Raw genomic sequence first — 13,843 nt, 5'->3', positions numbered from 1 at the left:
TAATGAAGTAAAATTAAAGTTAAACAAACTGTGGACTTCAGTAAGGAGTGGAGAAAGGGCCTTTTAAGTTTCAAAAGGTACTAACAAGTAAGGACTGGAGAGAGAGCGCAGTGGTTAGGACGAGGATCTCTTCCAACAGATCTAAGTTTGGTTCCCAGCACCCACGTCAGCTTACGATCACCTGTAACTCCAGCTACAGGGGACCCAGTGCCCTGTTGTGGCCTCCTTGGGTCCTGTATACACACGTGCCCATAGATGCACTCATACACAAAGAAGAAAAAGAGAACATACTGAGTTTTAAAATTTAATTGAGAAACTTGAATGTTTTCTCCAGACCCTCTCTCAGTCACTGATAACTGAGAAGGATTTTGCTGCTGACATGGAAGTGTGAAGCGTGCATCTGCCCCCGGTGTCAGGGAGTCTCAAAGCACACCTGCGCTCACATCTCACCTTGTAAAATGGAGGGTAGAATCCATTCCCTCATTACATCATTAGCTGTTCCTGAGCTTTTCAGGGTATCATTACAAAAAGAAAGAACACCTACGTGCTTCTCCAGGTGGCTGTGGTGTACAGTTGGGAACATGAAAAGACCAGATCCTGGCTGTGTGTGTATTAAGACAGTTTGACTGAAATTGTCTGCTTAAATATTTTAAGTATTAGAATATATTTAATAGGAGGACTGAGGAGGTTGGAGCAATGCACACTTACAATCCCAGCACTTGGAAGATGTGAGTTCAAGGGCAGCCTGGGCTACATTGTAAGTATCTTTACTCCAAAATAAAAACAAAGCAGAACCCCCCTGGTTGTGGTGGGGCATCCCTGCCTATAATCCCAGCTCTTGGGAGGCAGAGGCAAAGGATGGAGGCCAGCCAGGCTACAAGGGAGACCCCGTGTCAAACCAGTGGGAAACCTGCTGAAGATTAGTGGATATAAAAGGTATTCCCCAAAACAAGTTTCCTGTTAAAAGATGCCACCACTGACCCTGTCGCTAAGAAGCTGTGGCTGGAAAGCACCTTGTGGAGCCTGCGAGTAAGCCCCTCCAGCTCTGGAGCCCACCTCCTTCAGAGGCAACCTTGATACAGAATTTCTTGGTCCTGCCCAGCCAGTGCCCCGCCCCCGTTTCACTTTATTTTCTCATTCTTTTTCATCACAGTTACTAATGACTTGGGATTTGTAGATGTTTAATGAATGAGCCTTTCCTAGCAGCATTTAATACATCACTCGAGAACAAGTCTTAACTGAGAAATACAGGCTACCTCACTTTCACAGTAATTTTAAGTCCAGGTAGTAAAAACATTAAGACACCTTCCACAGAGAAAGCTGAAACAGGATGAGTCCAGAGTTTGGAGGCTGCTCAGATTGTCGCATCCCGCTTGGCCGTCCGCGACTTGGTTTGAGTCTTTGGGAGTGGTTACTCTTTCTTATTGGTCATTTGGTTGTTATGCAGCCATGGAAGGAAAAAACTGAACATAAGGATCATCATCAGCACACCTGGAAGACAAAACGCAGGAAAGTAAACCGAGGCCCAGAGGGAGGGCGGGAGGGCAAGGACCTCGATGGTAGGAATTACCATTGCTTCTCAGGAAGCACAGGGGCCGACACCTCACTTGGAGAGAACCCATTTGTTCTGTAAAGTCGCAGGGCTTCTGCCATGCCTCAAAGGTGGCTTGGGAGGCAGGAGCTCACAGCATTTTGAGGTTTTTGTTGTTTTAAAGTGGAGCACACAGAGATTAAGGAAAGGAAAAAAATCTCTGGCGAGCAGGAGGGGCTCCGAGGGAGGAAACCCTGACAGCTGTCGCAGCATGCTCGCCCAGAGCGATCGACACACGTGGGGCTCTTGCTCTTCCTGAGTCCCACCATAGTGGCTTTTACAGATGTATCACATAAAATACCTAAAACCGTGCTTAGGACTTTAAATATGGAATAGTAAAAAAAAAAAAAAGGTGTATATTAATAGTGCTTTCCTGTGTGTTTGTTATTTTTGCAATGCTGTGACTCAAGTTCAGGCTCTGTGTGCATTAATTAGGCAAGCCGTCACCACTGAGTGACAATACCTCCAAACCTAAATCTTCATTCTTAATTTTTATAAATTGTTTTTATTATATAGATGTTTTGCCAATTTTTATTTAGCTGATATCTAAATAAAAGCAAGAAACACTGGTATCATGTCATTATAGTTACCTGATCTCTGTAAAAAGAGAATTTTTCTTTTTCTGATACAGGGATAAAACCTCCAGCGACGTGCATACTAAGCAGGCACTTAGTGGGCCACAGCCCTGTCCTGATTTAGACTGCATTACTATGAATAGGACTTGGGAGTCATTTAGAGGCTCTATTGACTACAGAGCTGTTGCACAGGATGCTCTCTAACAAATAGGAAAAGCGACCTAAAGGATTAAATAACATTTGGTTTGGGACTCACAAATTCATAGGGGAAATTACTTAGCAAAAAAATTTTGATCAATTGAATTTATTATTTTAAGGTAAGTCTCGTATACCACAGGCTGGTCTAAATTCACTATGTAGTAATTATTTTGGTACTAGAAATAAAACCCAAGAGTTTGTGAATGCTAGGCAGGTTTTTTTGTTTGTTTGTTTGTTTTGTTTTGTTTTGTTTTTCAAGACAGGGTTTCTCTGTGTAGCCCTGGCTGTCCTGGAACTCACTCTGTAGACCAGGCTGGCCTCGAACTCAGAAATCCGCCTGCCTCTGCCTCCCAAGTACTGGGATTAAAGGTGTGCGCCACCACCGCCCGGCTACTAGGCAGGTTTTCTACCACTAAGCTGTATCCCCGTTCCCTCAACCCTTTTTTAGCTATATACTTTTAGACTCATATACTGGACTCAGTAAGTTGTCCAGGCCTTATACAAATAAAATTGCTTTGTGGCCTAAGCAGGCCTTATACTTGTAATCCTCCTGCCTTATACAAATAAAATTGCTTTGTGGCCTAAGCAGGCCTTATACTTGTAATCCTCCTGCCTCAGCCTCCTAAGTAACTAGAATTTCAGGTAGCACACCAGACCCAGCTAAGATTGTAGATGGAAATAATTACCCTTCACTGTCCCCACCTATCAGGCAGGCACTAAGCTGTACCAGCAGCCCTGATTCAAACACAGCATCAGGAGCTGGGGAATTGGCTCATTGAGTGCTCGATGTACAAGCATAAAGGCCTGAATTTGGGTCCCTGGCACCCTTGTAAAAGTCAGGCATGGCAGCATACGCCTTGTAACCCCAGCACGTGGAAGTGGGACAGAGATGGATAGATACTGCAGCTTGCCGGCTAGCCAGTCTAACTAAACAGAAGAGCTCCATGTCCAGTGAGAGACCCCGTCTTCAAAATAGAGAGTGACAGACGTAAAAATCACCCTCTAGCCTCTACTTGTGCACACATGGGAAAATGCACCCATGCACACATGGCTTCAAAGGACACACTGCACAAAATTAAAATGCTTTTAAGCATGTTAACCAAGTGTTTTTTGCTTTCGTTTTTCCTGTTTTATATATTCTCTGGCTTTAGACATTGACATAGTGAATTTTGTGTGTGTCTTATTTTAAAATATTTTATACGGGGCCTAGCAAACACAGAAGTGGATGCTCACAGTCAGCTATTGGATGGATCACAGGGCCCCCAATGGAGGAGCTAGAGAAAGTACCCAAGGAGCTAAAGGGATCTGCAACCCCATAGGTGGATCATTATTATGAACTAACCAGTACCCCAGAGCTCTTGACTCTAGCTGCATTTGTATCAAAAGATGGCCTAGTCGGCCATCACTGGAAAGAGAGGCCAATTGGTCATGCAAACTTTATATGCCCCAGTACAGGGGAATGCCAGGGCCAAGGGGTGGGGGTGGGTGGGTGGGGGACTGGGTGGGGGGAGTGTATTGGGGACTTTTTGGATAGCATTGGAAATGTAATTGAGGAAAATACCTAATTAAAAAAAATATTTTATAATCTAATTTGGGGGGCTGGAGAGATGGCTTGTCAGTTATGAGCACTGGTTGCTCTTCAGAGAAATTGGTTTCTATTCCCAGCACCCACACAGCAGCTCACACCCATCTGTAGAACAGTTCCAAGGTATCCAGGGGCACTAGGCACTGCATGCATAACACTCTACATAAATTAGGTTTTTAAAAGCCATAACCTTTCAGATGTAGTAAATGAAATATGCTTACCTACAGAAGGAGCAAGCCAGTATACTACAAAAAACTTAGAGAAGAGTTCGTCAAAGCACGGGAAGTGCAGAGAGAGTGCCAGCGCTGGGTTAAACAAAGCTCCTGTGAGGCTCCCTCCTGTGAGCAAAGACAAGACAGGTCCGTTACAAAGAAAGCAAGACTGAAACAAAGCAGCTAGCACAGCACAGTGGCCCAGGACCCTCGAGTGCACACACGCCTTTGAATTAAAGTGGAAAGTGAAATAGACAAAAACACATTGCCACTGGGTCCCTGCTCATCAGCGGAGTCCCTAAGAAGCAACGGAATGGCAGATCCCCAAAAGAGCAGTTAGACAAGTTAAGAAATGAGGGCTGGGGAGATGGCCTGTAGGGCCAGGGTGCTGCTGCTGCTGCTGCAGTGTGAAGACCTGAGTGCAGATCCCCAGATGGCTATCGCTGCATGAGCTCATAACTGCACAAGCGGGGGTGGAGACAGGTGGACCCTGGAAGCTCTGGCCAGCCTGCCTAGCCAGAATGGCTCGCTTCAGATTCGGTGCAAAAACCCTGTCTGCAGGGAATAGGGTGGAGAGTGATCAGTCAGCATCCTCTACCTTCTTCACGCACATACATGGATATGCACACACAGAAATAAACAACATTAAGAACATTAAGCACAAAGCCCAACGGTGGACTCATGTTCCAGCTTAACATTGCTTAGGGGTTTATGGGTCTGACCACACAGCCCACAGGGAAAGGAAGGCTGGATGACTGATCAACACTACACCCCAGAGTTGTGGCAGTGTGTTTGCAAATACCCAGGACGTACCCCAAGACAGTGAGTGACATTTCTGTTCTTCCCAGTGGACGCTTCACACACAGTAGAGTCTGACGCTGACAGACTTCTGTAGCATGTTCACTGTCTTGACAAAACGGTAAACTAGAATTGGGAATTAAGAGCTTTTCCTTGGTTTACCTAGTGAGATTTCCTAGGCTGAGAACAGAGCAATGCTCAGAGGAAGCTATTGAACGAGAGACCAAACTATCAGTGGCTGTTTTCTCTATCTTTCCAGCTTGACAGCACAGTTACTGCTCGTGCCACAGCAGTACTAACGGCACCATGTGAGAACATTCCCTCCGTCTTGAATGGCCTTTTTGGAATGGTAAACCTAATGAGACTTGGCTATCATAGTTAGCGTTCAAGAAAACTGATTGGCAACTGGCTATTTCTGGTTCCACGAAAACAAAAAGTAAATTGAGTTGCCTTGTACTAAACACCAAGAGCAGAAAGATAAAGGCTCCCAGATCTTTGCAGTGTTATGATGGCTTATGATCAGACAAGTGCCCTGGACAGTTATTAGGCATGGCCTGAGCCACAGCTCTCATGATTTCATTACCTCAGTGTGCAGGCCGTGGCATATGAAGATGTCCAGCATCATGGAGTCGATTACATCATAAAACTCAAGCTTGTCTACTAACCCTCTAACCCTCTCAGCATGCGGGGCTCTTCAGAGCCCCGTGAGAACTGCTACAGCACCATGTTTGTCCCTCAACTCAGGGTTGGCTCTGTGACTTGAATTGGCAAAGATCAGCAGAGGTCAGAGGTCGTTCTGAGTTCTGAATGCAGCCTTCTGAACTGGTGTCACGTGGAAGCCTCACTGAATGCTCTCTTGGAGCAATGTCCTGAACCTGTAAGTAGTGGTCTAAGCTGCTGCAGGAGGAGAGGCCCCATGTGGGGGAACCAGGGTCCTCCAGATGCCAGGTGACAAGCGCTGGCAGCCAGCTGTGAGCCAGGGTTCTTTTGACCCCAGCTGAAACAAAGCAGCTATACAAGTGATCTCAGAGGGCTTGCCCATCTCACCCCAAAATGAAGGAGTACATTCAACATCCTCTGGGTTCCTCACACATGCACCCCACAACACGCGTGCACCTCCAACACACACACACACACACACACACACACACACACACACACACACAAATCATCAAGCAACTGAGTAGAGAGCACAAAGAATCATGGGAAATGATAAGTAGTTATTACCACTTTTAGAGTTTGGAGATGGGTTGTTGCATACCAACAGCTATAACAACTAAAGCAGAAATCCACATCAAGTGTGGCTTATGTGTTCAAAACCCAAACTGGGCACTTTGCTGTTTTACTATATAATCCTTTGTTGTTAGAGGCTACCCTGTGTTCTCTAAGACATTTAGTGACATCTTTGGCCTCTACCTACTAGATGCTGGTAGCCCTGCCCCTTGCCAACTTTGTTTCTATCAAAAAGCCTCAAATATCACCAGACGTTCCCAGCTGAGAACAGTGGACCTAGAATAACAGTGATTCTCATGTGCAAGAAGGCACAGATAATGCTGTTAGGTCATAGCAAGGAACTAGGAAATGTCCAGAAAGATGTAGACAAGCTTATTTGGGATAACATGCACTATTTTGAAGAAATTAGAGAATTTTTTATGAACATAAATCTCTAAGATAAACACTAAACAACTATGAGAAAGGATACAGAGAGCAGGTGTGGTGCTTTTGTATGCTTACATGAACACAATTATTAGGTTCGGTTTCATAAGCTATTACTTATGCGTTCAATAAATAAATGAAAGGCAGAAATGAAGCAAAATCAGTGGGTTTCTTCTGATTTTCGACAGTCCTATAGGAAAAGGGCGGGGCGCAATCTTAGGACAGATGTGGGCTTCCCAGGAGTCAGTCCTGCTTGGGTGCTCTCATTCACTCTGTGGCTCTTAAGCTCCATTTCACAAATGGTGTCATTTACCAGCAGGTCTATCTAAGGATTAAGCAAAACTGAAAAATTCAAGAGTTTAAGAAGCAAAGCCGGACGTGCTGCATGCCTGTGAAGCCAGCATAGTCCAGCTCTCCCTGAGAGGGCAGGGATCCTCGGCTGCCTGAGGTGTGGACTCCCCCGGGAGGGGATTCCTCCTCAGAGTGCTGCTGGCTGTGTTGGGCTGTCATCAGGCTGCACTGCTGATTACAGGAGATGGAGTGTGATTAGCAATCCTGCAGAAATGGCCGTGTTATACAGGAGATCTGTGGGAAACTGCAGGGCAGAGGAATAAGGACAAAAGCACCTTTCCCCGGTTGCAGGAAGAACCTGCAAGTCTGAAACACAGTTCCTCGTCCCCATTGAGATGGTGCTGTCCATCCTAAAGATAAGGACACTGAGGACTCAACCTGGCCCCTGAACACCAAATCACACCGGGAGAACAAAAGGTTTGGGACCTTTGTTTAAGTTAGTTGTTGGTTTGTTTGATCTCATGGTAAGGGGGATGTGGTGGTCAGAGGACACTTTAGGACTCAGGTCCCCTTCCACCAGATGGGTCCCAGGGATCAAACTCAGGTCATAAGGCTTGGTGGCAATGGACTTTAACCACTGAGCAATCTCACCAGTCCTGAAACTAATTTTTATTTGTAAATTCGTGATTGTGTCCATTTCCTGTTTTATTTTTTTACTTTATGTGTGAGTGCTCTATCTGCGTGCACACCTGCGTGCCAGAAGAGGACATCAGATCAAATTAGAGATGGTGGTGAACCACCCTGAGTGACTGGGAGTTGAGCTCAGGACTTCTGGAAGAGCAGCCAGTGCTCTTAACCACTGAGCCATCTTTCCAGCCCCCATTTCCTATTTTAAATGAGACCATGTGCAATACTCTTAGTTCATTTTCTTTTGGGGCAAATAATCTCACCTACAATTGTGGCTGGAAGAAGACAAAAAAAAAAAAAAAAAACAAAAAACCCAAAAGGAGTAAGGGCATGAAGTAAACAAATACTTCAATTCCTCCAGACTATTGCCGGAAGAGGGAGAGAGGGGGAGGGGAGGCTCGTCTAATAGCCTTACTTCTTACTTGGTGTGGGTGTTGCTGTGCTGAGTCCTAGTGTGTACGTTCTGGAGAGTATGTCTGACCTTTACTCATAGCTTCTCGTTTGTAGGTGGACAAAGACATTATGTCACAGACAGATATAATTTAAAATTCTACACATGAGAACCCTTACAACAATAAAGACAACTCACATGTTTAAAATGGCATTCTAAAAAAGTATCTAATTCTAAAGTATCTAATTCTAAAGTATCTAATTCTAAAATATCTAATTAGGCATAGAAAATGAACACACAGCTCAATCACCTTGGTTGCTGAAGAAATTCTCCCAAAGCCCAAATTAAGCAAGATTTGCTTATAGTCTTCATTAATAGCTCATAGCTCAACAATCCCAGCTGGTCAGGGAGCAGAGGTAGGGCCAGCAAGATGGCTCCGAAGCTGAAGCCACTTGCTTGACAACTTGAGTTTAGTCTGAGGGACACACATGGTGGAAGGGATATTCGACTCTCTAAAGTTGTCCTCAGACCCCTACACGTGTGCTATAGCATGCATACACACCCATCCCCCACCCCACAGACACATACAAAATAAATACATTTAACTTCTCTAGAAGCTTGGAAGGATCAATTGAGTTTGAAAGCAGCCTAGGTAGTGACAAAGCAAGAGAAGACTCCATCTTCAAAAATAGTTCTTAACTCTGCTTAGCTACAGAGCTTTTCTCTTTTTTCTTTTTTTTTGGGGGGGAGGGAGGGGGGTTCAAGACAGGGTTTCTCTGTATAGCCCTGGCTGTCCTGGAACTCACTTTGTAGACTAGGCTGGCCTCAAACTTAGAAATCCACCTGCCTCTGCCTCCCAAGTGCTGGGATTAAATTAAAGGTGTGCACCACCACGCCCAGCCAGAGTTTTTTTCTTTTGTTAGGAAAGCCAATGCGTCTATAATTGGTATCATAATAGGTAGCCTCGGCTTATATATGAACCTTCAGAGCTGGGTACAGCACGTGATTAGCGTGTACCCAGCCATAGGCTTAGTTTCCACCCATAAAAACGAGTGCTAAGCAGTGAATGCATACTCCTATGAGCCTGTCGCTCTGTTGCTCAAATCCTTATCAGACACTCTAGCAGTCCAAGGCAGTCCATTATCTTTGGAACAGTCATGACTTATTATCTGCAAAGTAACAGGAATGGTAAGTCCAGGAGTAGCCATTTCCAAGGTGCATTCTTTTAGGCTACAGACTCTAGACAGAAAGGACCCCAAACCCATTCCATGTCCTCCTCTTGGGGTTTCACACTACATAGGACAAAGGGATGTCTCTATAAGATCTTAACCTTAGAAACCTGTTTAATCCAGGGCTTAAGGGGTCATTGGCAACAGAATTGTGTAATAATGAAAAGCTTTCAGTTTTCATACACACACATCATCATGCACGCCATTTGCTGTTCTTTTGTATTCACAGTGCTGTGTGGCCATCAGCACCAACTTTACCCAAAAGTGGTCCAGCCCCTAAACGTTTCCCCAGTGTCTTCTTTTTCATCCTATTTATTAACATAAATAATCTTGTGTAGCCTAGGCTGGCCTCAAAGTCACCACATAGCCCAGGCTTACCTGAATTTCTGATCCTCTCCCCATTGCTTCCTGAGTACTAAGCCACCACACCTGACCCTAAGTTTTCATGTGTTCTTTTTTTTTCACTGCTGCCAACACAAAACCTATTCCTACTCAATAATGCACCCTCACCCAGTCTACCCTCACCCCCCTGCTCTCTGAGTAACTTCTATTTACTTTCTCAGTTTTTTAATTTGCCTGTTACAGGTATTTCTTGGAAGCAGAGTCACACAGTATTTGTTTTGGGTTTTGTTTTTTTTTTAAAGCCAGGCTTCTAAGCCGGGCGTGGTGGCGCACACCTTTAATCCCAGCACTCGGGAGGCAGAGGCAGGAGGATTTCTGAGTTTGAGGCCAGCCTGGTCTACAAAGTGAGTTCCAGGACAGCCAGGGCTTTACAGAGAAACCCTGTCTCGAAAAACAAAACAAAAAGCCAGGCTTCTTTTGCTTAACATTATGTTCATCCATGTAGTGTATGTCGGAACTTTACTCCCTTTTATAGCCAAGCAGTCTGTGCACACTATGGAAATGCTGATAATTACATCGTTAAACTGATACCCAGCAGTGTGAGCCACGGTTCCAGCCTAGCCTAGCTGCAGCCCGAGGCAGGTCACTCCATTCCCCAGTGCTATTTGCTTTACTTAAAATGGGAAGAAGAAGAAGGTGCCTGTCCTGGGTAGTTATGAGAATTACGGTAACCCATGAATTCCTTAGCAAAGCGATTGGGTCTATAACAGGGACCTAGGCAGTACTCTTCTCTCCTTTATATTGGCAGAAAGGCAGTGAAAATTCATATGTAACAGATTGTGAGTTCATGTAGCTTTATAACCAGTGTATATTTGGTTCCACCCCTGCAGTCTCTGGCCCTGACCAATACGGGAGCCACCAGCTCCAGTACTGCGAGGAGTGACGGAGGAAAGCACATACAGTCTGAAGTGCTGAAGTTTAACTTCAATCTAAATAGGCACCCGGAGCCAAAGCAGGTCCACTCTAGAGCATTGTTCAAAACCGGTCTCATAATCGGATCGCCTGGGGAGAACTTTAAACTCTGACACTTCCTCCGCCCCTTCCCAGAGCAGTTAGATGTGAGACCAGAATGGGTCTATTTTTTTAAAACTCCAGAGATTTGAAAAGAGATTGTTGAGAACCTCTGCATCAGAGATTGGTTTAGCCCTGAGTATTCACGTCAAGGAATTGGCTGAGCTTCAGACCCTTAAACGGACATCCTAGAGACCTTCTCCATTGGCCTCTTACTTAGGAATAACTCCAAGGGTCACTTTTGTTCTCTTTTGAAAGACGTTTTTAACCCCTCACAAGGGCCATGTGCAGAAAGGCAAGTGTTCAAAGCTCTATCATTGAACTACATCACCAGCCCACCAATAGCTAGTAGTAAATACATTATTTATGGAATCATAACTTGGTGCTAAGAGCATAAAAGTACAGGACGTACAGGAAGAACACCAACTTCACAACCTTCAACAGAGGCAGGAGGAGCAATTCGGAGTGAGAAAGATCTAGGTGTCCTTAAGTTCTTTTTAATTATAAAACAATCTCAGATTTTTATTTTTTGTGTGCTTGTTTTTAAAGACTGGGTCTCATGTAGCCCAGGCTGACCCAAACCCAGTCAGTAGCAGAAGACTTTATTCCTCTTGCCTCTACCTGTCCAGTGCTAGTATGGGGGGGGAGGGGGCAGGGCATGAATCACCTGCGCAAGTCTTGGCTGCTTTAGTGGGCAAGCACAGAACTCTACTGTGGTAGAACTGCTCATGCACAGCGGGGTTTCTGCTTTAGCTGAAACTCTCACTGGTCCCTCAGATAGCACGTGCCCACTTCTCTTATCCCACACAATGTGTTTTTCTGTGTGTCAACTAAAAAAACAATGCTAGATTCAAAGGAAAGAGACTTGTGAAGTCTTTCATGTTGCCCCAGGAAGTCAAGCATACACTGGAAGTCAAGGGGTTTTGTTTACTGTGCCCTGGCTTGAGCCCGGAACCCCAGTGCTAGGCAGGGTTACCCTGGAGCTGCTTCCCTCCGTTTCCCTTTTTTTTTTTTTTTTTTAATTCTTTTCTTTGGTTTCCCTTTTAATGAGTACAAGAAGTAATAAGACTGTCACTAGGTGTCCTTTATTTATATTCATGCCTCTAAAACATTCTTTATAGTTCCACTATCATCCCAGTAAAAGTATTTCATTATTTTAAATGGCAATCTTTTAAAAGGCACATTTTATCATTAAACAATTTTTGAATTGCTACTGCAGCTAAGCTTTGTGAAGGTAAACAAGTAAATAAGACTTCTGGAGGGTTTTTTTTTTTTCCTTGTTTTTGTTTTGTTTTCCTTAGACCGGGTTTCAGTATTTAGCATTGTCTGACCTCGAATTTAACTTTATCCTCCTCCTCTGCTTCCTGAGTGATGGGATTACAGGCGTGGGCCACCACACCCAGCTGAGAATTGTTTTTAAAGAGCATCTTTAAAAACATTTTAAACTTGAGCTGGGCTGTGGTGGCGCACGCCTGTAATCCCAGCACTTGGGAGGCAGAGGCAGGCAGATTTCTGAGTTCGAGGACAGCCAGGGCTACACAGAGAAACCCTGTCTCGAAGAAACAAAGCAAAACAAGAACATTTTAAACTTGAAACACACCTTTCATGGGAGTCTACTTAAAAGTTCACGTGCAACTCAACATAAGGAAGATGATAAGTAATTTGTAGGAAAAAAGTAGGACGTGAATGCAGCTACAGAGCTGCTTCTCCTTAAGGCCAACTACTAACCAATCGTGCACTTTAAGCTCGAAGGAACTTTTTGACCGGATCGTTTCTCAGTAAGAGTGTCAGAAGCAATCTATACCACCTTGGCATGAGAGCCGAAACTGATAAGCTGCCTTTCTAACATTAAAACAATCCCTTTGTGGGCTATTTAAGCCTTTGGCAGTAATCTGCCACGATCTTAGTTTCGGCACTGGAGTGTCTGCTTTCTCTGGGTGTTCAAAACAGCACTGAATGAAGATCTGTATGTTGGCTCCAACTGCTAGACTGCAAGGTGGTTAGAATAATAAGTGGCCCAGGGTAGGGTGCAGGGGGTGCTCAAATGTACCGGTAAAGAACTTAGAACCTCGGGTCATAAGAGGCTCCGGACTGCCAAGTGTTTGGTAGGAATAACAAACCTGCATAGGCCAAAAAGGTGATGAGTGCAGCCAGCAGGTGGATGCGAAGCTTGGTTCGGACCTCCTGGAAGTGCAGTAGAGCGCTGTGGAAAATAAAGGAGCAGATGGCCTCTATGATGATCGCTTTGGACATGTCGGTGTGGATGGGATTCCTGCAAGCTAAGATCCTCTCGTCGTAATGGTACTTGGTCAGACTCAGGCTCCACAGGGCGCTTATACAGTACCTGCTGCACAGGGCGCTAACCAGCTGAGCCAACAACCTCATGGCACCCATCTCGGGGGACATACCCCCCAGAATCATCTGCATCATCACGCCGCACGGGTTGCTAGTTGTGCCCACCAGGGTCAGGCCATGCACCAAGGAAAAGAAGTAGATCAGTGTCAGCGTCCAGGTGGGGTGCGCAGAGTCCTGCTCGCTCAGCACTTGGAGCTCGTGGGTGCAGCAGCAGAGCTGGAAGGTGGCTAGAAACTCCAGGACGAAGGCGTGGACCACGGGCCTGTGCAGCTGTTGCCGGGCGATCACGCGGGCCAGCCCCACGAACAGCACGAACAGCAGCATTAGCCCCAGCGAGATGCAGGTGTCCTGCACCTCGGGCCGGAGCCCTAGTAGCGCGGACATGGCTCCCTCACCGCTGGGGATGGCTGAGGGCGGCAGGGACAGAGGAGCGTCGGGGGCTGGAGTCCGAAGTCCGCGGCCCCGCCCTCCCACGCCCCTCAGGGGCGGGCGGAGTGGAGAGCCCCGGTTCCGCGCTGGAGGGCTCCTCCCCTCCCCGGCTGCGCTGTGCAGATGTGACCTGAGCCGGGGAGGGGAGGGGGGCGGGGGAAAGGAGGCGGCGAGGGAGCTGTCCCTGGGCACTGGCGGAGGGGACAACGGTCAGCAGAGCCCCACGCGCACCCGCCTTCCGCCGCCTCCCTCAGCCCAGGGCCAGGGCCCCGAGACCACTGCGCACGCGCGTGGCGCCCGAGCTCTGGGCTCTCAGCGCCGGACCCGAGCCTAAGACCGCGCCACGCTGGTGCTAGAGCCTGTGGCGATCGGAGCGTGGCTTGGGAACTCTGCCTTGATCTTTGCACACTCCGGAAACACACTCCACGGAGCC

The 13,843-nt window shown here is 46.3% G+C and overlaps 1 protein-coding gene across 1 annotated transcript; it reads right to left on the bottom strand.

The window, feature by feature from the left end:
- Positions 1-291: 291 nt before the first annotated feature.
- Aqp11 (aquaporin 11) lies at positions 292-13,588 on the bottom strand. The gene is made up of 3 exons (XM_021168375.3): positions 12,747-13,588; positions 4,171-4,287; positions 292-1,491 (listed from the first exon to the last, which is right to left on the bottom strand). Exons 1-3 carry the CDS (start codon positions 13,363-13,365, stop codon positions 1,412-1,414), a joined length of 816 nt encoding a protein of 271 aa, XP_021024034.1. The 5' UTR covers positions 13,366-13,588; the 3' UTR covers positions 292-1,411.
- Positions 13,589-13,843: the final 255 nt, after the last annotated feature.

Source organism: Mus caroli, unplaced genomic scaffold (genome assembly GCF_978045245.1).
Source record: "Mus caroli unplaced genomic scaffold, Mus_caroli_1 scaffold_8, whole genome shotgun sequence".
NCBI classification, from domain to species: Eukaryota; Metazoa; Chordata; class Mammalia; order Rodentia; family Muridae; genus Mus; species Mus caroli.
The sequence above is the reverse complement of the archived record's forward strand: the minus strand, read 5'-3'. Positions and strand labels throughout refer to the sequence as shown.